We start from the raw sequence: 24,986 nt of genomic DNA on the forward strand, positions 1-24,986 counted from the left end.
TGCTGTCTATAAAGGTTTTAATATCAGTATAAATAGGGCACAGTTACAAAAAAACTGCAAGACTGGAGTAATGGCATTTTGATGTAAAAACCTTAAGTGAGGCCTTGCTCTTCAGAAACACACACAACACACAGACTGCAGGGTGAGGGAAGGCGTGAGCACACATACACCATCTTGCCTGGAACCATTCAGTACAAAAATAGCAGTAGAAAGATGGTCTTTGAATCACTGGCTGATCCCTTGGGTGTGCCTTAGCTGGACTCTGCCTGGGAGAGGCAGATTGCACCTGGTGACAGGAACAGAGTTAATGCCCAGCAGGAAATCTGTCTGCTCACTCCATCCAGCCACAGCTTCCCCAGCTGAGGTACAAGCTACAAAAATAAAAGTTTTGACTGTTCAGTGCTCGTACCCAGCCAGGATGCTGTAGCAGATGCAGTGAGCAGGCTGTGCAGGTGGGCTGATCACCAGAGAGCCACTCGGGGCTCTCCTTACATTCACTCTGCTCCTGGGTGGCAACAGCTCCATGGGATCATCATGCTGCTCAGGTGGCACCACTGCCCACACCTGGCCTCCCTCCCTTCCCAGTCCTGCTTCCAGCCCTGCCAAAGGTGAAGCCTTCTGTGGTGGACATGAATCATTCTGCTGCAAGTCCTGAAAAGGGAGGCAGGGCCAGGCCCGAATCTATCTCTGCACGTGCCGCACAAAGGCCTGCACGAGCTGGAACAAGGGCTCCTGCCCCTCAGGGCCCAGCTTGGAGGCAGATTTTCCTTGAGGAGAGGGAAGGACCCCACTGGCAGGTGAAGAGGGACCACCCCGGCGGAAGTAGCGAGACAGGCTGGAGAGCAGAGTACTCTGAAATCACAAGTGTGTAACAAGTCAGCTCATTGCCAACACACACCCCTTCCCTCCCCAAACCAGAGCAGTGACCTCCCAACAGACACACACTGAACAGAGAGAGGACAACACAAGCTGCTCACCAGCTCTGAGCTGAGCTCCTGCTTCATCCGCTGCTTGTCCCGGGGGTGCACCGAGGGGTCCCTCAGGTACCGAACGGCTTGGGAGATGAGCAGGTAGAAACAGTTTTCCATTGTAAACATGAGCAGAGACCTGCACAAACAAACACACATCAGCAGGAGCCAGAAAGGTCAGCACACTTCGGTTTCAAGGTTAAATGTTCTTAGAAACACTTCACACACTGGGGGTGTAGAAGGGAACACTGTGCACGTTCTGCTCAAGCACTGACACCCAAGGGCAGAAACCTCTGTGGCCATCAGGGAAGTTTGATTTCAAAGTACCAGTAATTAAGCATCAAACAACTCTTTACTTGCATCTTCAGTGGATGATTAGGGTGGGCTAGCTTCACACACCCTCCCCCAGAAAATCCCTGTTTGCTTGGGAGCTACTATCTGAGCATCCTGGATGCAGAGTGAGAAGCTATGGAGTGAGAGCTGCTATCTGAGCTCCCTGGATGCAGAGTGAGAAGCTATGGAGCTATACAAATGCCTCTAAACTTCAGTTCTGATCTGAGGAGCCCTGGGTTGCACTGCTTGGCCTTGACTACATCAAACAGCTAGACACTTACTTGAGGGTTTTGGTTCCCTCTTGCATATTCAGCCCTGCAGCCTGAGGGAAAGGTTCCTTCTTCTTATCCAGCTTGGAGGGGAAGAAAAGACAGGCATCAGAGACAGGAGAAACAAAAGAAGAACTAATACTGCTCTTCAAAGTGTCACTCAGAGTGCTCTGAGATCACTGCAACTGCCATGCTCCCAGACAGGGAATCAGTCAGTACCTCTCCCAGCATGTTCAGGGCCACGTTGACCGTGGCAAGGAGTGTCCCAAAGGAAGGTGCCACATCTGAGTCAAAGGCTGGTGTGGTGAAACTCAACACAAAGAGCACATTGTACTCAGCAAGGTCCAGAGACTGCGGAGAAACAGCAAAAGGAGTGAGACCGCAGGAGATACAAAAGAAGAACTAATTCTGCTCTTCAAAGTGTCACTCAGAGTGCTCTGAGATCACTGCAACTGCCATGCTCCCAGACAGGGAATCAGTCAGTACCTCTCCCAGCATGTTCAGGGCCACGTTGACCGTGGCAAGGAGTGTCCCAAAGGAAGGTGCCACATCTGAGTCAAAGGCTGGTGTGGTGAAACTCAACACAAAGAGCACATTGTACTCAGCAAGGTCCAGAGACTGCGGAGAAACAGCAAAAGGAGTGAGACCCTCGAAGCCATGAGTATGCTGTTGCCATAGGAACAGGAATACACAGTCCCTTATCAAGCTTTTTATATGGAGAAATAGAAGCACTGAGATAATTTCCCAAATCCCAGTGCTGTGTACAGCACTGCACAACCAGGCTCTATGGCTCTCCTCACACCCATCAACCTCCTCCAGCTCCAGAGCTGCCACCACTGGCACACACCAAGGTACTGACTGCTGCCACACTCTTTTCCAGGGCCCAGGTGTGTGTACCCAGATCCAGAACCTCTCACTTTAGGGAGCAGCACCTCTCCTCTCTCCCTACCTGGTCGAGGAGGATCTGGCAGACATCAGGGGTGAAATGGCGCAGGGCAGCGAGAGACTTGCTGAGGATTTTCAGGAGACTGTACTGCACTGTGAGCAGAGCTTTCTGCTCTGCTGCCTCTGACTCAGGGCTGGGATGTTTGGAGGAGGCTTGGGGATTACGCTGCACCCGGGGAGTCACGCTGGATGGGAGGGAATCACCATTCTTTGTCTGTGGAGAAAGAAAAAAATGAACTCTTGAAGACAGATGATGGTTATTTGGCACTAAGATGAATGCTTTGAGGAACAAGACTGCTGTGAACAAAAGGAATGAAGAAATAAGGCACCCAAAGTCTGTCGTCTGCTGAGAATCTACTCCTGGTGTGTGTCAGGGAGGCACTGCATTGCAGGGAGGCAGCTGCAGAGGCTGTTCCACATTCCAGAAAAACAAGAAACAACACACCAAGCCTGAGCCATGCTGAAACAACAGTAGCAATGCATCTTCTCCACCTCGTGCATCTGAGGATGTCCCAAGAGCCAGAACAACCTCCCTTGAACAAGTTCAATCAGACCAAGGGCACCAGTGAATGGCACTCCAGAGTCCTGCAACAGTGCAGGCTCCTTCCTGCAGTGCACAGTGACAACAGCACCACTCAACACAGGCTCTTGGACCTCCAGGACTGGCTCTACTCTGTCCAGAGGATTTTCGTGTCCAGACTCCTCTTTGCACATCCTATTGGTGACTGTCAACAATCACCACTAGGATTGCTGACAATCAATCCCATATCCAAGAGCCTGGATACTGAGTGATGCTTGCCTTCCAACAGGGAGCATGGGACACACTCCTAACTTCCAGTTTGGTTTCAGATCCTCACCTGCAGGTAGTGCTGGAGCATTTTGCGGCTGTGCAGGAGGGAGGTGCAGGCCTGGCACAGGTAACACAGATTCACCTGAAAGAAATAAGGTGAGGAAGAAGTGTCTTAAAAGCTCAAACCTCATCTCTCTGTTCACTGGTGGAAGCTAGAAAATCCAGTCAGAGCACTGTGATCATAAAGGATCAATACAGTCTCTGGATTTCCCAGTATTTTCTTGGAATCACCAGGCACCAAGAACTGAGAGTAAACCACTGGATTCCCCAAGTTATTTTTCCAAGCTATCACTTCTCTGTCTCCAGCATTTACATTTCCTCACTCAGTTCAGTCAAGGTACTAACAGAACTGACAGAGCAGGCAGTTAAATCACCCCAGCTGTAGATCCCAATAAAAAAAAATCATAAAAAGGTGATACAGTGCCATTTTCTCTTAAGGCATCCAAATCCCTGCACTCCAAGGCAATGTACTATCCACAGCAATATCCTGATTCCTACCTGCATGTCCCTCATAAGCTGTGGCAGGTGGAAATTCCACTCCTTTGTGAAATTTGAGAGCTGAAGAATGAAGCCAACAGTGTGATCAGCCTCTTCCAAACAGGCCAAGCTCTGCACAGTCCGTACTGCATTCAGGCACTGGAAAGGAGAGGGAAATCAATGAGGGCCATGGCAGATAAATCACAAAAATCCCATTCCTTCCTCTAGAATAAAAAGCTGAAAGTACAGAGGACCTGGTCAGGCTCAGAGAACTTTATATTGTTACACAGTGATCAAGGCATTCCAGGAACTGTGTGGCCATGAGAAGAGACATTTGTCTAGGGAACATTACAACCAGGTAACTCAGCACCTGTACACAAACAGGACTGTCCAGCATGTCTGCACTGACACAATCCAGCCAGGACAGGTATTTCATCATTGCAGGACATGAGAACTTGCTGACCTAAGTGCTGACTGACCCCTCACCACAATGTTTTCATTATCTGAGTCAGGCTGAGCTGAAGACACCTCCAAGAACAACTCTTTTACTTTTCCTTCCAGAGACACAGCCACGAAGTAAGCTCCCCTCAAACTCTCACTTCTGGTGCTCTGTTGAGTTGGCACGTTAAGCACCTGTAGCAAAGTCACCACCCCAGAAGTAAACAGGATGAGCAGATGGTGACTGCCCAGCTCCAACAGGTACCACAACAATCATCCATGCAGGACCCACAGCTCATACATTCTATCCTCCTCCCACTATGGAGTTATTTCCACTGCAACCCTTCCTGAGGCAGGAGCCTCTCGTCACTGCTTCTTTCTGACATCCTTCCACTGCTACTGGAACAGAGAAGCCAAGCAAACCACCCCAGAGGAAGTGTGGCTCACCTGAAGGATCCTCTCTTGGTGGACACCGACGAAGTCCAGCGCTTCCGTGAGGAAGTTGTACCTCAGGGTCTTGAGAAGACGTTCCATGAGGGACATGGAGAGGCGATACACCCCAGGCCACGAAGGAGCATCCAGAGATTTTCGGGATGAAGCAGATGTCTGAAAAAATCCCACACAAAAATAAATTACTTCTTTCCCTCCACACCATTCTGGCAGCCTCCAGTCTCTCGGGGTGGCTGCTGTCTTCCCACCCACACAGGGCAGGGTATGGAAAGCTCTCCTGGCACATTCCACACTGAGGAAGCAGCACCCACCTGAATGGCTCCATTTGTGCTGAGCTGGTACACACTCAGGAGGGGCAGGCAGACACTCTGGGTGACACCAGCTCCAGCCATTGCTGCTGCTCCCTACAAGACACAGAACAAACTGCTGTTAGAATCTGTCTCTGCTCTCTGACACTGAAGAATCTTCTTTTCCACCAGCTATTTCTGTCCTTTGCACTGTCACTGCCCTTTTAGAGAACTTTCATCTGCAGAGTTCTGTCTTGTTAAAAGTTCAGTATCAAGAAAAGCAGCAGTAAAATCTAACCTGCATAATTGTACTCTGAATTCCATTTATCACCTGCTCTGGTATGTACATAATCTTTGCAAAAGGCTTTGGAACAACCTTGGTTTCACCTAAAGACCCACACAAGTTGAATTCCTAATAGCTAGAAGATACTTTATCAGAACTAATGAGAAAGCAGGTTCCAACACCAATGCTGCTTTAACAAGGGCATATTTGCATTGCAGAATCCATTTGGTGAAAGTGCCTGCTCTAAATGACAGTTTTTCCCTGGCTGGCTCAGCTCTTCCAAGGAGACATCCCACTATGGAGAACAAGGCACACTAAGCAGGTGTACATACAAGACCTCCTGCTTGCCAGCCTCCAAAAAAACCCTTTATCATTGTTCAGCTGCATGTCAGACAGGATAATGAGATACACATTTCCTAGTCAAAGTGTACAGCTCTGAGCTCTCATTTCTCTGCATACATCACCTGTTGAGTCCTTGCTAAGGTCAGCAGCAAATGTAACGAGGCCTCTGTGAAGTGAAGGTTTTGTTTAACTCTCAGGCTGATCTCCAATGCAGCAAAGATAGTAGGAAGCACAGGCACTTTCCTAGTAATCTGCAGCCAGTAGTCTCCATCTTCATCCACTTCACAAAGCTCCTTAGCCAGATGCAGACCCAGAACACACACCTGTAGAGAGAATCAGGTACAGAGTTTACAGGGCTGACATAAATACCAAGAAATATCTCAACAGCATTTACTCACACAACCTGAGGTCCAACCACTCTCAGAATCACAAATGAGGCATCCCTCACATCACACTGCACACCTCATGGCTGTACTAGCAATTGTGCCAATGTTCTGAAAGAGAGGCAGCAACAGCTAATTTCCCCAACTGATGTGTGCCAAAAAGACATGAAGTAACACTGAACTAGAAGCTGCTGACACTCCTTTGGAAGGCAGTAGGCTGCAAGGCAAAGTTGTTCCAAACATGCATGAAACTTCAGTCTGGAGAGAGGGAATATGGCTGCAGAGCAGATGAACAGGTGCTTTACCCCATCTCGCTGGTCCTTGTGCTTTGCTCTGGAAGCATCATCTGTCTCCATACTGTCCTTGTCATCTGCAGCCTCTCCCAGGGTCAGGCTGTGCCGAGTCTGATCGAAAAGCGCAATCACCTCGTCCTGGAGTGTCTCACACACACTCAGCACCAGCTGGGAGTACTGGGGGATGTCATTCACTGTGACACACACACACAAGAGACACCAGTTAGCACACAGTCCTGGTACTCAGAACCCATAACATCACCGAGCCACATTTCTTGGAGTTGGCATTTATTCTGTTTACATTTCAAAACCTACAAAACAGAACATGAGGAACTGTGAGTCATGTAGGTGATTAAATCTAGGAGGATATAATAAGGGATGAGATGGTCATCTGGATAACAAAAACATGCAGCTTTACCAAGAAGTCATATAAACTCATGACATGTAAAAACACAAATGAAGCACTACTATGGACAAATTATTCCATAACTGCTCATTACTCAATTCTCAGCCATTGCTCCAGACTGCTGGTACTGCCCAGGCAGACTGGGTGCAGCCCATGTTCTGTGAGTCCATACAAAGACCAGGATGACTAGAAACTCAAATTCAACAGCAAAGAATAACATTTTAAAATAGTCCAACCCTTCATGTCCTGTTTACTTCCCAAAACACATGGGCTTGCAGGGCCCAAGCAGAGGGACAAGGAACACACAGAAAGGCAAGCTGACACTTCCCATCACAGTTGCCTTTCCATGTGTTGTGCAGAGAAATACTGCAGATTGCACTGAGGGTCTTCAGGTGCTACTGTGATGTCAGATGCCCCCACGAGGGACAGGAGGAATGACCAGACTACTTTATCTTGTTTCTATCAAAATGTACTCAGAGAAAACTTTCTTGTGTTTGTGTCTTTTGTTATGTCTAGCTAGAAATTCATGTCAGAATCTAAGCTCTACATTCACTCTGTGAGAGTGTCTTTACTAGGGTGTCCTTCCACACTCACTGAGCTATTTCCAGCTACACATGGGAACCAAACTGATCAAACACAGGTTATTGTCAGGGAAAGACAAGAGAAGGGAAGACATGCACATACTGTGAATGATAAACCTCATCTCTTTCTAAAACTAGCTAGAACAAGGAAGAAAAAAGGAGAGGAGTCCCACAGGTTGGTGACTACATTCAGCATTGCACCACTACCACCACCACAGAGGTTTACCCTGGACATGCTGGTGGAGGATGTGTTCACCATGCAGCCCTGCTGGACACCTGCTCATACACCACCTCACCTTTCATCTCCTTCATCTGCAGAACAGTGATAAGAGCTGAGAACACTTTGGCTTTGGTTTTCTCCATCATCTGCTGATCTGCCTGTAGTACTCCCTCCAGAATCTGCGTCAAGGAGTTTATGATTTTATCCACAGAACCCAACTCGCTGACAACGAAAAGGGAGAGCTCTTCAGATTAGACAAGATCCCTCAATAAATATATTGGCTTGACTGAGCTGTGTGGCTCACTAAGTTATATGACCCACACATATAAAAGCAACAGCCTAAAGACATTTGACATTCCATAAGATAAGGCTTCATTTTCCTCCCCAAACCTCTAAGGTAATCTGACTACAGCAAAACACTTAATCTCCCAAGTTTTTATTTCTAGCAGTGACTAATAATTAGCCAAACAAAATACCTACCTCTTCCACTGTTTGAGCAGGATCAGAAGAAGGGTACACAGCATAGACCCCAGCTGCAGGCAGGACACTGACGTGGGAACTTGGAGCTAAGGAGAAATACTGCAAGAGTTACAGCTGCAACAGTCACTGTAAGAACCCTCCAGAAATGCTCAGCCCAAGCACCACCACCAAATGACCAGGTTTGTTCTTCAGCAGCACTGAGGGGACCAGAGCCAGGACCCTGCAGGGTCACTCAGTGATGACAAGAATGACACAAACAAATAGAGATTCATAAGCAGCTCATCAGTTCAGAGAGATAGACTATTTCAGCCCAGTTTCGCAGGGACTAAAAATCTCTAGGACAGCAAGCAGCTGTAGGCACAAAATTCCTTATAGGACAAAGATGAGCAACTAGGAAATGGATGAATTGATAGGAAGCAGCACGTACCAAAGCCTTGGTGCCACTCAGCACATCCAGAAACAACTGCTGATGAACTGCTGAATCAGTCAGATGCATGATATCTGCCTAAGAGCCACAAAGACAAAGGTCAATCAGGCACAACAAAAGACACATTTTCTTAAACAGCCTAATATCAGTTTACTGCTTTGTTACCTTAAGAATTCACCCAGTTTCACAGATGCTGAGCTTTACAGAAATCACTGAAGTCCTATGTTAACCACGGACAAGAAGTCAGCAAGGACTAACTCCCTGATGGTGCATCCCTCCCTCACTTGACTCAGGAAAAGCTCCTCAGGATAACACAACTACTTAAAACTGCTAGAAAAATTATTTACTACCTCCCTCCTCTGCTGAGACAGACAATGTGCTCGTTTTGCTCAAACAGCAGAACCCACCCACTCCAACCTCTTGCACCAAGTTTGTGCCAACCTGTGCTGTAACTACATATACAACAACACTGAAAGGAAACACAGCGAATTCTTAGCTGCCCTAGGAAGTCGTTGGCACTGTGTTATTCAGAATGTTAGGTTCAGATTTCCATGCAAGGTAAGAGAGCTCTTACATAGCTAGTGGAGATGATGAGCAGCATCCTCCAGGCTGAGATGAGCATTTGGTACTCGGTGCCAGAGGCACAGGTGGTGCCCTCAGTCTCTGCCACGTGCTGTGCCAGTAACTTCACGTACTCTGACCAGTAGGCAAAGCGTTTTTTGGTGGAGAAATTCTTCAGGGTGTCTATCAGGGACTGATCCAGGGAGCCCCTGACCAAATCAAGAGGAGAAATTATCCCATCATAGAATCAACCTGGTTGGAAAAGACCTCCAAGACCATTGAGTCCAACCCTACCGTGGTTACTAGACCATGGCACTAAGTGCCACTTCCAGTCTCATCCTGAAAACCTCCAGGGGTGGGGAATCCACCACCTCCCTGGGCAGCACATTCCAATATCTGATTATTCTTTCCATAAAAATTCATAAAAGAACATTAGATCTGTGCAGGAAATTCCATTTTTTGCATCAGATGTGAAGGAAAAACATGATCCCTGAAGAAAACCTATGAGCTCATTTTGTTTAAGCAGATATTTTAGTCAATCCTGACTTTTCAGCATCTTAAATGCCAGTTATGTTGGAAAACAAGTGGGAGGAAACTAACTGTTATTCAGCCATCACTACAGAAGGTTCAGTAGCTTAGCTGACAATTAGTTTCAATAAATACTGTGAATTCTCATTACAGGTTACAAGGAAAATCCTAATACTAACATTCTCACCTACAGGTTGTAACATCTCTCTGCAATCAGTGACTACAAGAATCTCAAATGCATGTTTGTAACTTGCTTAGAAATCACTCCCACACTGTCACAGGATTCCATGTGCTTTGGCCCTCAAAGCCCACATGGTCTACAGAGAGTTCACACACACAGTTCAGATAATTATCAAGTACAGGGATGAAGGAGAGGACTCACTTGACAACGTAGTAGATCTCCAAACAGATGATTTTCATGATTAAGGCACAGGTATCCAAGACACTGAGCTATAAAGACAAAAACCCCCAGCAAAATCTGAGCTCAGCAAGGTAAGCGACAAAAAACCACAGCAAAATCTGAGCTCAGCAAGGTAAGTGGAATTCTGGTTTATCCCTACCCATTCACTTGGGATGACTTGGGATACTTTTTTCTCCCAGGACGGCAAAAGTTAAGCCATTTGAGCACGGACTGGTGGCAGTTAGGACAGAATGCTGTGTTCAGAGCTGCACTCTGAGAGCACAGAACTTTCAGAAGGAAGGGAACCTAATCAATTCCTCTGTAATACAAGTCAGCCTGAGCTCTGCCCATAGCATGGATACACTTCAACCAGCACACCTTCCAGGGTGTCACCACAGCTCCTAGGGAACACCTATTTTTGTTTCATGTGTGAATAAAGAGCAGAGAATTTCAAAAGACAGTTTATGGCTGTACAGCCTCTGCAAATCCAGAAAGCATTCACTTCATCTGACTGTGTTTAACCCACTTGATCCTGCTTCCTTTTGGGAAGCTGCAAGGAGAGGGAAGAGCCACAAACATCACTTGGAAACCTTTTCTAACAAGTACACAACTCCCTTCACGTCGTTTGGCTGTAACTCACCTCTGATGATTCTGAGGGTGGAGGAAGAGTCCCAAAGAGGGGATTAGTTAAGTTTTCCCAAAACTTTGGCCTAGAAGATAGATATAGAAGTAATATCAGTTATCTCCCCCATGCCATGCACTTAGCAGCACTTTGACTGTTTCAAACTTCATAGAAACTATGTTTGGGTAAATACAAGTTTAGCTTTGTATGAAAGAAACAGAGAAATAGATTTTCTTCTGAACATGCATATACAAACTTCTCATCTTCCAAACTCAAAGCCCACCCACTGCATCCCCTCACCAAGGCACACAAAGAACAGTATGTAAATGTCTTGAAAAGTCTGATGGGCCAAAGAAAAGAAGTGTTTTAGGAAAAAGGAAGGTAAATGTGTGGTAGGAAAACACCAACTCACTTGGTCCTCAGCACGAGCATGGCACTGTCGCGCCGGTCCTGCCACAGCGCGTGCAGGAAGGCGATGGCAGCTCGGTGCAGGAGGGGAGGGCACCAGTACCTCTCCTGCTGCTTGGAGTCAATCAGCTCTAAGACTACTTGGAGGCAGCTCCACTCCCCTAAGCTGAATTCCTAATGCAAAAGGAAACAAGAGGTTAAATCGTGACAGAATCCTCTGAAGGCAGAATGTGGCTAGTTTTACCTAATACACAAGAGAAATAAATCTGGGAATACGATGCTGTCCTGTATTCTGTAGATGACTCATATTTTGTAGATGACTACAAGGAATGTGGTCATAACACACGTGACAAAATGGAATATATTGGGGAATAAAAAATGAGTTAAGCTAAGACTTAGTAAGACCAAGTGCCTTCAAAAGGTCCAACCCAAGAAGACCTTGAACTGCAAAGCACCAGATTGGGTGTTCTGAAAAATTATATTGTCCATTGTATCTCTTCAGCTTTCTCACTGCCTGGTTACTGCCAGAGCCAAGACAGTGGGTCACAGGCATCCTTGGTCTGACCCAGGAGATGTTTTTTACAGAGTGATCAGACATTGGAATGTGCTGCCCAGGGAGGTGGTGGATTCACCATCCCTGGAAGTTTTCAAGATGAGACTGGATGTGCCACGGTCTAGTAACCACAGTAGGGTTGGATGCTATGATCTTTGAGGTCTCTTCCAACCTGGTTGATTCTATGATTCTATGTTCTTCTGCTAACTCAGTATCTGCCTTGAAATACTGAGGAAAATTTCTCTTTGGTTATAGGGAAAAGTGCAACTGGGGTAGCAGCACATCCATAGCAAGCACAAGCTCCACTGATCTTTACATTAAGCACATGAAGTTCCATGTAAGAACTACCAGATTTTAGAGACCAGTGAGGTAGTACTGCTATACAAGCTAGAGAGACTTTGGGCAAGTATCTGCTATTGTACCTTTGATCCATCACTGCCATCCTTCACTTCCAGGTTCAGGAAGAGCTCGATGAGCCCAGGCTGTGTCTCCACTGCAACTGTGAGGAACTCCAGGATCATGACCTTGATGCGCATGTCCTCGATCTTGCTCTGCAGGTGGGTGAGGAAGGCGTCGCGGATCGCAGCGGCGTCGCTGCCCAGGCAGGCATACACAGACATGGGAGCCACCTGCACCAGGCAACAAACATCAGAAGGAGAAACCTCCAGGCTCTACAGAATCCTGCTGGTCTATAGAAAAGGTGATTTGTATTGCATTGAAACTGCAAAATATTCAGTATCGAATCTATGAACACATGTGAGGGAACTCAAAAGGAAGTTGTCGTTATGGGGGAAGAAACCTGCCAAGTGAGCCAAGTTTGGCAATTCTGCTCTATCCCTCACCTATTTCTCATGGGTTATCAAAAAAACTAGAAAGAACAAAGAGTAAAACAGTTTGGGAACTCTATTGCTTGAAATAAATAAACCCAGATCTGGATTTATGTGTTTTAAGAAAACTACAAATACTCAGAAGTTTAGTAGCCATAAAGGGTAAGTCTAGAAGGCAAAGTTGAAAGCTCACGATAAAAACTTAACAGGATCATCTTCTCAGCAAAGTGTTAAAGTTCCAGATAGGAAGGTGTAGGACTTGTATTTAAGACTTGAGAAAGTTGCTCAAAAATTGGGAAGAGATCAACTGGAGGTGCAAATACTTTGCAGAGAACACCCCACTCATGGGAAGCCTCTCAGTGAGTGCTCAGTGACTTCTGAAACACCAGAAGATCGTAATAAAAAACTAAAGGGCCTTTGAGGTGAATTCTGCTGTGCTCTACCTTACAGCTGCCAGTCTACTCTGCCTCACTGACACATATTAAACTCCCTCATACAAAGAAGCCTGAAGAAATTATCTTGAAAGAGTTTGGTGGTGGAATCAGTCCCTAGGGTAGAAGCAAAGGAGCACTGGTGTCTCATCTCACCGTAGCCAGTCGTTTGAGCAGCTGGATGGCCAAGCGTGGAAGGGCAGGGTCATGCTTGTGGTAGATGTATTTGGCCAAGACAGCAATAAGATTGTTTCCATGAGCACCTGGAGTGAACACAAATAAAATCAAAGAGAAGAAACTACAACAAAATCTAACTATTTGTCACATAATGATTCCCACAGCAGGTGGGAACTAGACTGGTCTCCCTAGAAAGCAAGGCCTGGACCCAGCCAGAGGCACTAATGACAGCTGATTTAATATAGTCTGTAATTACACTTAGCTCATTTCAAAGCAACAAACAATAAACCATGTTTGATTAATCCTTTAGAAGCTGCCCCAGAGGGGGAGAACGCCTCAGAGGAGGGAGAAGAGGCCTCCTCCCATCTCTACCAACCACTTTTTGGAACCTTTTGAAACTTTACAGTTTGCAATGAGTGTGCAAATCCCCCCAAAGCACACTCACCATGCTGAGTGAGTGCCTGCTCCAAGGGAGACACCACACTGGACGGGGGTTTCAGTCGGATGACGTTGTTGGTGACGGAGAATGCCAGCTTAACTGTCTGGATCAGCAGCTGACCTTGGCCCTGGGACTCATCACTGTGTTTCCAAAAAGAAACCAAAGTAAGTAGCTGTGTTGACAATGGACATTTATTATTATTGTTTGCACAGCATTCTGAGAGGAAATACTCTGTCCATCAGGAGTTATAGGACGTTTTCACTCAGACTGTCATGTCAACACATAAAAGCTGCCGAAACAGCCACACACTACTCACCTGCTGGACTGGGAGGCCATGACCATGTCAATGGTGTCCACACCAATGCCCATGATGTTAATGACAGCCTGTCCTGCCTCTGTGTTGGCCAGGCTGAAGATGCACAAGGACTGCAGGCTGGGGGCATGGCTGGGGCACACAAACAGGACAGTGTCACAAGGAGCACTTGCAGGATTCTGCCACATAGAACTTAGAAAACTACCACACAGTAACCTCTTCATTTCTACAGACCAATGATCTTTTATTCTCCCTTCTACTTTCATCAGAGTGGCTGCACCACATATGAGAGTGGATGGCAGTTTGGCCCAGGCAATCTATGCACTCTTGTTTTTTCACCAGGTATTCTAGAAACCAAAGTGGTTTGCTCTGTCCCTAATCCTTTTCTACCCTTCCTGGATCCAGTAATGCAGAAAAGAGCTGAAACCAGCACTATAGAGCTATGCCAGTTCCCCCCTAGTTGTCTGCATTCAAATTTGACACAAAATGGTAGTGACTCCTGCACTGTAAGCCAGGCTGGTTCAGATCTCAGACCCAGCACTTGTCTTACCTGCTGTGAGGATCCATCTCAGGGCACAAATTCAGTATAGCATGGATCAGCTGCAGAATCAGGCATCCTAAAACAGAGATGAAAGGGCCTACTCAGTGTCTGAGAACTTTTGCCTAGTTCCTATTCTTTTCAAACAAATCACAGCATCTAACATTAGCAGCAGATGTACAGAGCAAACCCCAAATGGCTGCTAGAAAAGGTATGTTAAAAAAGGAAGTAAAAGTCACACATTCTGTCTGAGAAGGCAGGTGATCCTTTTTATACCTTCCTCTTTCTCCCTGTTTCAACATCCTTACCAATTTTCTCTCTCACTCCATGAGAGTTGTATCTCCATTTGTGGTAATTTGGTAACATCTCCTTCAGGACAAACACAATGCAGGGCACAAGGCCTTGGCTCTGGGTGCTACCAAGTTGTCCCTAGGAGAAAGAGAAATGTCTTTTAACCAGGAAGAGGAAAAAGGACAAGAAAACTCTTGCAGAAAGATACACCCTATGTCTCTAAAGTGTCAGAAAACTATTGAGCATGAGGACATAGTTTTACAAGCAACTTCTTGTCTTTTGTAGATGAAATGACTCAAAATGTTCTTTGCAAGAATCAGAGACTCCAGAGAAAGCACAAACAGCAGGGCAGAAGGGAATGTCAACCCATGATGAATGACAGAGAGTTGCTGCACAGGACACTGATCTCAGGCTGTATTTCACCTCCCTATGATGACAGCCCCCAGCTGGTGTCACATCAGAGCACTCACCCGGACAAGAGTTGTCACCAGGTTCAGGAAGGAGATGGTAACACTGTACTCGCCTTGGGGCTGTTCTATGCTCATCAATAGGTTTCCATAGCCCCCAGCATTCATTCTCTCTGCACTGTGCAATGAACAAGAGGGTTTATCACATGAACAGCAGGACTCTAGCATGAGGGAGAGATGTGAGGTGCAAAGACTGCACAATGGCAGGAAGTTCTTATGACATGTTATGCATAGGTTAGGGTAAAAAAAAAAAAAAGGAGGAGGAAGATCATGAATACCTAATCATGTGATTCATACTGGACAGTGGATTGGCAACAAATGGTAAGAACCCTGTGTGGTGAAGGTCAGTCCAAACCTGCAAGAGAAAAGGTACAGATATTCCCTGTAACTCACACATCTACTAGTTCTCCCCCCAGCAAAGCCAGCAGGGGCTTTCCTCACCTTGGCTGGCATCCGAGCAGCCAGGACTGTCAAACAATTGACACAGGAAGCAATAACATCCACAGGGGGAGAGATTACAGTTGTTAGCCTACAAAAGAGAAACAGCATGCCTGAAATGCACTGCCACCTGTGGTCCAGCCTATACACTGGGTTTTCATTCGAAAAAGCTTCTCGCTCACTTAAGTACACAAGTATAAAATCTAAGCAGGTAAATACAGACACCAGAGTCTGCACTTTCAGTCTAGACTTGCCACCTCCCCCTCACACCTGAGTCAGATCGATTTACTGCCAGAGCAAGGCTGGCAAGACAGCAGGTTGTCACAGAGAACAATAATTACACAGCACAGCATCAATTCCCAGGCAGTTAACTCTGGGAGGAGTTAATAAGTACAACTGTTTCAACACTGGGAGCTACTGCTCTAATGCTATGTTTTATCCCCCTTCCCTAATAAAATGCCTTCAAATGAGTTGCAAGTTGCACAACATTCAGGAAAGAAGCAGAAGAGGAGCCATTCATGCATTAAACCATGTGTAGCCAGGACAGCCTTGAGAACCAAACACCAGCCTTGGGAGTTAAGCACTGACACACACTTCTCTTGCAAAGCTCTTGGCAAAATTAGTAATTGATCATTCTTCCAGCTCATTCTATCTGCCCAGGTACCTGCACTGATAGTGTCTCACCTCTGCAGGAGCATGTAAATTCGTGATGTGATTGGCAGAAGACAATCTGCTATCGACACATCAGTGCTGATCACTTTATGAACCAGATCAATTATGGGCTTGACCCTCTGGCAGTGCTGAATCACATCTGGGTAAAGAAAACCAACACCAGAATGCAAAACCATACTTAGGCAGGACTCAAATCTGGAACAATGCACTTTAATCTCAGCACACATCTCCAGCATTCCCCATATCAAAAAAAAATTAATCTTTCTCAGCTTTTCCCTCATCTCAAATTTATCTCATCTCTCGGCCTTTTGCAGTGAATTTTACAGAACAATAACCATCATCATCATCATCAAGTTTCTGGGACTGTATTCTATGCTCTTTCAAAAGTATTCAGAACTGTTCAGTCCTATTACCAACCTCAAAGTGATACCAATTAATCTGATTTATTCTTTTATACTCCCAGTCTGTCTCACCTGCTGTTGACACAACATGGAGCAGCATCTCAATCTCACAGGTGAACAGTGTCCAGCTGCTGTAGGAATATTCCCAGCGTACCAAATAAGCTCTATCATCCAACATCACCTGGCCCACTGTCCCCTGAGGTATCCGTAGATTTGTTTGACCTAGTCCTAAAATTGAAGAAGCAGATGAAATAAAGACACAAATTAGTTAGAAGGCAGGTAAAAAAACTAAATTCCCCAAAGCATTGCAGTAAGAAAAGGTGAAGTGCAGTTTCCTTACCAAGGGGATAGAGGAGCTTTGGAGCCTGTCTTCGCCACAGTGTGCCATCTTCATGGGAGATCACATCTGGAGGTTTGTGCTTGTACAGCTCAATGTAGAAGGACATTTTATCCAGGAAACTGTACACCTGCACACAGAGAGAGCTTCAACAACACAGCCAAAGAGGCAGGACACTTCTAGGAATGGGCAAGTTTTCTTGACATGTATAATATCCTTCTAATACATCAACCCTAGCAAAGCACTATTACACAGCCCACACGTCCAGATGAGTCTCATCTAACCAGTCAAGAACTTCTCATCAGTGAAGTACCACCCAAAAATGAGGCAGCAGCTTAATCTTCAGCCATTAGAGTTGAAAAGTTTTCTAAAAGCCAGAAAACAGCACCCTGCAACAGTACAGGACAAAAAGTTGTCCTGCCCACTCTTCTCTGACAAAGGCTCAATGTCTGTTACCCAAGACTGCAACTGAGATAAGCACATGTAAAATAAATGAAATAAATCATCTCCCAAACACCAAGAGAGATCCTGTACCTTTTTAGCAGTAGATTTATCAGAGACAAGAGCTTGGAGCAGCTGAAGGAGAGGAGTGAGAAGATGGGGGAACATCCCACATACACTGTCCAGGATAATACCCAGACCTGCAGTTGGTTTCTGGGGGTGGAAACAGAAAACAAATGTCTTATTACTAAAAAGCAAACCTAAAATGGTCTCAGTATAGCACAAGGTTACACTTCCTTTTTAAGCTGTACATTTCACATTAACCATGCACAAAATTATCACTCCAGTCCTTGCACAGACTAAAGCATGAGGCAGTCTGCAAGTATAAGGCAAGAAGTAAGACTGTAAGGCATTACATATCATCCTGAGTCTGTGACAATAAAAAAATAAGCACAATGCTCTTGCCAGCAGTTAGTTCACTCCTTGCAGCCCCAGCCCTGCTATCAACTATCACCTATATTAACACTTGTTCCAGTATCCTTTTCAAGGGTAAAGCCAAGGCTGTACCTAAAAGGCAGGAAAGGGCAAAAGTAAATCAAAGATAGATGCAAAGGAACACAGTAGCTCCACAGGTCCTCCTAGAAAACAACTCACTAAGTACTACCAGTCTGTTCCTTTCCTTAGAGGGAATCTTTCATCAGGTCTGAGTTATGGACTGCCCAGGGAGGTGGTGCATTTACCATCCCTGAAAGTTCTCAAGCTGAGACTGGATGTGGCACTTAGTGCCATGGTCTAGTGACCACAGTTGGGTTGGACTCAATGATCCTTGAGGTCTCTTCCAACCTGGTTGATCTATGATTCTATGATTCCAAGCAAGGTAAGTCAAACAAGTTGCCAAGACACTCACTGTCTTCCAGAAGAGCTGAGGAATGCTGGAAGCTGCCAGAACTTCACATGCAGCATCAATTATATCCTAGAAAGGAAGAGAGGATGGAAAAAATTCAGAGCTACTTTACACAGTGGGATCTCATCCCAACCAGATTCTGCTGCATGGCTGGAATTTAAGTTTCCATGTTTACCCCAGCAAGATGTTACTGCTTCCTCTAACTCAAACAGAAACACCCACAGCCAGGGCACACAGCCAGCCCACAGCCATGCCCACATGAATGCACTGGCCACGATGAACACGTCCACTCCACCTGCAGATATATCTGTATGGTGTCCAATCAAACTCAGAAATGGGAGTGTGGACTAATTCTGTTGCTTTGGAAATCACACATCAGCAATCAGTTTCAAATCCATAGGACTTCCAATGCAAGGTGTGCTCTTTTATTACCAATCTGCAGATGTGTTTACTACGTTTGCATGGTGTAAATGCAGTAGGAAACCCAGAAAATCACTCTAAGCCACATAAAACTTGTGGTCTTAAATCCAGGATTACAATTTAACAAGTAATTAGCACCAGTTATGACGGGTTATTTTAAATTACCTAACAGATGCAACAGGCCTTGGATGCTTACCTGCTGATTGCCCAAGGTATGTAACTCCAGTGATGTCAGGATGAAGGAGAGAAGTCCATAAATACACATACAAGCTGTGCTGGCAGTACACTGAAAAAAAAAAAAAAGGTACACAAGGCCATCATGAGAACGACTGAATTACAAACACATTTTAACTCCACTCAGTTTGCTTTACACACTGAGTAACTCCCTTTCTCATACATCCTTGTTGCAGAGGGGCAGCAAAACAGAAAGCAGGCACCAGTTCAGCTCCACATTAACACAAAATTCTTCACTGAAGAGAGGGATCCTGCCACTACAATTACCACTAGAAATGCCTTCCAGATAGCAAATTCAAATACGGCTCAGTGTTTGTAGGAATCAAAAGGATTTGCTATCACTAGTTTCTGTCTATAAAGTATTTACCCTCATACAGTGCTGCCTCATGAAACTATATCCAGAGAACAGTGCAGAGTTAAATCACTCAACACTGAAAATGCATAACTGCAATTACACTTACAGATGTGATTAAACGCAGTCTGTGCTGCTCAAGAGAGATGCAGCCCCTCAGCTAACAAAGATTATTTTTTTTCTTTTATTCTTTGGACATAACCAGCTAACAAAGATTTTTTTTTCTTTTATTCTTTGGACATAAAAATCTGTTTCAATCCAACTCCATTTCTGACCCTCACTGAAAGAAGATGACAGAACATGCTCTGCTGCATACTCTGCTTAAGACTGGATTGAGTTGGAAAGAACATTGGTGCAAAATCACCCCCTTTCCATCACAGCTTTACACCAGGAGCAGCTAAAGACCTTCAGGAGCTTACATGGATGCTAAGAAACTCACATTCTTGCCCCCACTGCTGAGGGATCGCAGCAGCTTGGTGAGATACTGGAACACATTGAGCTGGATAGCAGTGCTGCCCATCCTCCTGATGACATTTGTGGCTTCCTCTGGGTTTATGGTGTGACGGAGCAGAGCCCAGGCCAAAAGCACTGGAGCATGATGTGAGACATCCCCAAACTGCAGCAGCTGATTGTCCATCTCCTGCACACACACAGGGCAAAAGCAAACCAACTGAGACCTTCTGAAAGAAGCTCATGCTCAGCAGGCACATAGCTGTGTCTTTGTCATGTTATGGGGATGCCAGTTTCTACACTTGGGCAACAAAACCAAGTACCAGAAACTCACAGACACAGCAGTGCTGGGGCAGGCACAGGAAATTCTGTACTGTTAGGCCTGACAAGGGGTTGGTTACTGTGCCAGTGCTTTACCTGGTAGATGTGCTCACTGTTGGCTAACTTGTGCTTCTCTATCCGATCTTCCAGAGCACGCACATGGAGGGAGTCAATTTCCATCCCTTCCACCAGAATCAGAGCACTGAAGTAGCTACAAGCAGGACAAGAAGAAAAACAAGTAGGTCAGAAACTTTACTTAAGTATTCATCTGGGGTCTTTTTTAAACTGTAAGTGGCCAAAAAATAACCTTTAGTTTGCTTTGTTCACCTGTTCTTTGAAGCAGTGAGAAAATACAGGAAATTAAGAGCACATACGAAGCACTAAGAAAATACAGGAAATTAAGAGCACATAATCCAGTTTTTGTCTGGAAATGCTGGTCTATGACAAATTACAACCTTCAGAACTACCATTTCTGGTTGAACAGACAATGAAAGTGTAATTTGAAGACAGCTTTTCCACTACGGTGACTCTCTACCACCTGGCAGGATTCTCATTCCCCCTTGAGTCATGGCCCACGCTGCACAACAAAGGCACTGCTGCCATTTGTGAGCAGACACACAACCCAGGCCAGAGAGTGTCAGCCTCCACACAGGCAGCAGCCAGAGCAGCACAGGACTGTGAAGATGCAATTTCACTTTACCACTAGTCCATCTAAGGACTGGCATTATATCTTCACTGCCATTCTTACCAGAGGCAAGATTATATACTAAAATTAGTCTATGGATACCTCTCTTACTTTGCAACCTCCAATATAACCAGAAAAGCTCTTTTGCCTTCACAAGCTTAGCTTGAAATGGTGATGATTTTAGGAGACAGAAGCAAGAATGATGCATGCTTTTTTTCCCTGAGGAAAACAATAGTTTTGCTCTGCACTCCACAAACACACACAGCACTTACCCGATACGATCCACCCAGTGATCCATGCTCTCATCTACCAAGTGCCTGTTGGTTTGCCTCGTGCCAAACCCCTGCTCTCTGAACATCTTTGCAAAGGCCAGAAGCTCATCAGGTGCCATCTCAAAGTATGCATAGTAGAGGAAGATGACTTCCAGGAGCATGGACTGTTCACGGAGGCATTGCACAAACCAACGGGAGACCTGACGTTCTGTCTGCACAAAGCAAAGTTCCACCATCACATGCTGACGCTCACAGGGTGAGCTCCAAGCAGTCAGAGACTTCAGTGTGGAAGCATTTTAACAGCTTGTGTAGCCATTAATTGTGTCAATGGCAAGAAGGCAACTATGAATACAGAGAGACCATGAACAACTGGACATAAATGGCTCTGTGAGCCTAGGGCTACCCATGGATTTATTACAAGGAACAATATGTTACACAACTCTCTGAAAAAGTGTTCTGTTAGAGAGAAAACAAATGTTATGTTTCTTGAGCCAGGAGGAAAATCCTCTTTAACTGCATCTGCACATATGTATTTTCTAATACACAACACATAAGGAAAGACTTTGTGAGCTTGATAAGCAATAGTAAGAAAGAAAATACCATAAGATTTCCATGTGTTTCCCATGTAGGAGCTTCTGCTTTGTACAGTGCTTCAAACTGTTTCCTGTAATTCGGAACTAGTTCCTTGTCCAACTTTTCAATACACTGCAAGTACTGAGCCTTGGAGAAACAACAGACAAAGGAATTCTCAGGTGCTTTTTGCAATCACAAGTGGAGAATTACTACACAACTTCCACATTTGGCCTATCTCAGTGACACTGGGGCCAAGAAAGGGTTCCTGTACTCACTGTGTAAGGGTGTCTCTCATCCTGGAAGTAAGTGAGCACGTGCAGGACACAGCGCAGGATGCAGATCCTCTCCTCATAGTAGTAGTCAGCAAGCTGTGAGTGTGCAGTGCCATCAGTATTCATCTGTTACCCAACTCCCATGCACTGCCCTCTCCCACCCACTGCCAAGGCCTCCAGCACAGGAGTGCTCAGACATTACTGCAGATGGAGCTTCAACTGAGCAGTCTTGAAGTTAAACCCACTTAATGAATTTTAGAGAATTCAGTAAAACAAATGGCCACAGGGGTATGTTTATAATTACACTGTTAAGTGAGAAAACTTGGAAGGGAAAGGTAAAAGGACAGAGAGAGGAGATCTGTAATTCCTCATCCCTGTTATCCTCTGTCAGACATGATCATCATCCTTCATTTCAGAGCTGTCACTTCAGACAGTAACATACAAACCTACAAGCTCTGGAGAATAAGGGAGTGTACATCTACCCAGCTAAATTCCCTGATGTTAAGCCTAAAATTTCAATCCTGTAGAGACTATTTACACTGTTCAAATCTACATGCACATCCCTCAGTTTCAGAAGCACCTTCTGAAGTTTGTTCTTTACACAAAGGAATACTTCAATTATTTCAAGGTTTTCTGGACCCATAGAAACAAAGTTGGTTGTCTGTCAACAGATCTTTTCCACAGCAAATACAAATGGAAAGGACTAACCTTCAGCATCAGAGCCTGACTCTGCCTTTCATCCTGAAGAACTGTCTGTAAACAAAACACAACAAAGTAAGTATCTCCTGTAGAAACACCTACTGACAAAATATATTTTCACAAAGTGACTGAAACAAAGACAATTTTTCTTTATATTTCTCTTGTTAAGACAGATTCCACAAGCACAAAGCCAGAGCAATCATTTCTAACTACACATTTGTTCTTCATCTCCACTCTCCACCATAAATCTCTAGCTTTCCTGCACTCCTGTGGTGGATAGTGGAGCTGAGTTCCTGCAGAGACTCGAGCAGGAAGAGATAAGCTGTCACAGTTCCATAAAGCAGCACTGGAGCACTGTAGCTTCAAGAAAAAGAAGAAAAGCTACAAAGCCATTTCCAAATCAGAACTCAGACTCACATGTGACCACATGCATCAAGGAACTACTGGTATTAAGGAAAGATGTGGAGGAAACAGAACATTAATGGAAGCTATGGACCTTCAGGGAGTCCCTTGTTCCTCTGTAATCTTCTTGAAGATATGACTGTAACAACTGCACACTCTGCTCTTCATCCAGACCCTAAACAAAAGAAAGAGTCAAGTTTCCATCACTTTGGAAAAGTCTGGCCTCAACACATACTTCTAACATCCTATATCTATAGGATACTGGACCTTAAATTCTACTCAACAGGCCCCAACCCTGGCAGTGTTCATTCCAGGTTGGATAAAGCCTTGAGCAACCTGCTCTGATGGGAGGTGTTCCTGCCCAGGGCAGGGGGTTAGGGCTGGATGATCTCTAAGCTCCATTCCAGCCCCTTAACATTCTGGGATTCTATGAACATCAACAAGCTTACTTAAATATCAGAATCCAAATAACAATTCATTGCAGGGATAAAAGGTAAGCAGATAACAGCTTCACTCACCAAAAACTTGCTGACCCTCAGGCCCAACTCTTTTAGTGGAGCAGCTACATCTTTATCAGCTTTAATTTTTTCTGCTGAAGTTGTACTAAAGAGAAAAGAAATGTCAGTCATTAATTATGCAGCAATCAAGGAATGAACTAAATAGGCTATATTTCAAACTCCTCATTCTTATCAAAATTCATTCTTATCAAAATTTCTTATCAACTCCTCATTCTTATCAAAAGAACATTTGCTTCTTCCTCAACAGCCTTTCAGTATTTCATACAAGTGTAACTTTGTTAACAGATAAAAATCAGCATTGTTCACAGTTTTATCACTGCAAAAACGCAGGTTAGACTCCTTCCACCTTTTCCAATGAGGGAATCTGGATATCTTCCTGTGATGACTGAGTGTCAAAAGGAGTCATTTCACAGGCTGCAGCTCACAAAGGCTAAGAGCCACCTAAAAGCAGTGACAGCAGAAACTGCTGCTACCTCTTTCTGGTCTGTATTTCATGCCCAAAACTGTTACGTGGATTAAGTACTTTCTCTTGCTCCTCCTCTCCTGAAATCTCATCATGCAAGAGAGTAAAAATTTATTTTTAGGCAAGCAGAAAGAAATATTCAACATGTTCCTGTACGTAGTAGGAAAGCCCACGTGAGAGGCTCATCTCTCAGTCAGGCAGTGGCTTTACCTTGGTGGTTTGTAGTATGACAATCCCTCCAACAACCTCTGCCAGTGCTTGTTCAGCTCTACAGCAATCTGTGCCTGAAAGAGAACCAAACACCACTGAGCAGGTCCCTCAGTGATACACCCAAATACAGGATCTTTTGAACTTATGGGAAGCAAAGAAATTCCACCACAAAGAGACAGGAACAAGACAAGACTGGACAAGACAATCTGTGACAGAGTCTGATTCCAGATCCATTACTGAATGAATGAGCCAGAGTTGCCTTGCCTAATCACAGGAAAGGTGAGGAAACAGGAGGCAATGGGTTGGGTTCAGAAATATTTGGATTTCCAACCTCTGGGCACAGGCTTCATCCCTGAAAATAAGGCAGGAACAGCCCAGGCTTGCCAGCCTAGAAAGCAGCACTTGTGTCTGCTCCAGGAAAGCCTTTTCCATACACTTTTCCAGGGAGCTCAGCTATAAAGAAGAAGTGGAAGAATTAAAAGTAGTAGAGACAGAGGATCAAAACTCCACTGAGGAAGAGGGAAAAGCAGCAAAACATTTTCAGAGATATTAAAAGATGTACAGTATTTGGCCACGGGGCACAATCAGTGATGGCCAAACCTGCTCAGCAGGATATGGACTTACAGGTTCTCTTAAAGCTGATCTGCCCAGAAGAATTGTCCATAATTCCCTGCTGCTCCTGCAAACACAAGGAAAAGGTGGAAAGTATTTTAATGATGAATATTATTTCAGGCTTCCATTTAGCTGACACCTTTTCAAACCTGCAATTAACTCACAGCAGATCACACTGCAATATAGTAAAACTATTTAAGGAACTCAGCTTTTAGCTGAGGAGTTTCATATGTCCTGGAAGAACCAATGGAAGACCCAAAGAGGGTGACAACTGACACAGCAAGACCTCAGCAAAAAACCAACCTGCACTATGAGGAATCACC

The 24,986-nt window shown here is 45.0% G+C and overlaps 1 protein-coding gene across 1 annotated transcript; it reads right to left on the minus strand.

The window, feature by feature from the left end:
• NUP188 (nucleoporin 188kDa) lies at window positions 1-24,738 on the minus strand (the record flags this gene model as incomplete). The annotated part of the gene is made up of 43 exons (XM_009085077.1): window positions 1-852; window positions 978-1,107; window positions 1,583-1,653; window positions 2,057-2,188; window positions 2,520-2,729; window positions 3,373-3,447; window positions 3,864-4,001; window positions 4,728-4,886; window positions 5,042-5,134; window positions 5,765-5,965; window positions 6,331-6,512; window positions 7,602-7,747; window positions 8,006-8,091; window positions 8,433-8,510; window positions 9,007-9,202; window positions 9,904-9,971; window positions 10,562-10,631; window positions 10,956-11,125; window positions 11,927-12,133; window positions 12,919-13,025; window positions 13,385-13,518; window positions 13,695-13,823; window positions 14,242-14,308; window positions 14,538-14,658; window positions 14,991-15,105; window positions 15,266-15,342; window positions 15,429-15,516; window positions 16,110-16,236; window positions 16,571-16,726; window positions 16,839-16,965; window positions 17,370-17,489; window positions 18,184-18,249; window positions 18,797-18,886; window positions 19,626-19,826; window positions 20,054-20,168; window positions 20,915-21,126; window positions 21,515-21,634; window positions 21,763-21,855; window positions 22,468-22,512; window positions 22,955-23,035; window positions 23,379-23,463; window positions 24,052-24,125; window positions 24,676-24,738. Coding segments are annotated over 43 exons (5,196 nt in total), but the record flags the coding sequence as incomplete, so codon positions are not given.
• Window positions 24,739-24,986: the final 248 nt, after the last annotated feature.

Source organism: Acanthisitta chloris, unplaced genomic scaffold (assembly GCF_000695815.1).
Source record: "Acanthisitta chloris isolate BGI_N310 unplaced genomic scaffold, ASM69581v1 scaffold37401, whole genome shotgun sequence".
Taxonomy (NCBI): Eukaryota; Metazoa; Chordata; class Aves; order Passeriformes; family Acanthisittidae; genus Acanthisitta; species Acanthisitta chloris.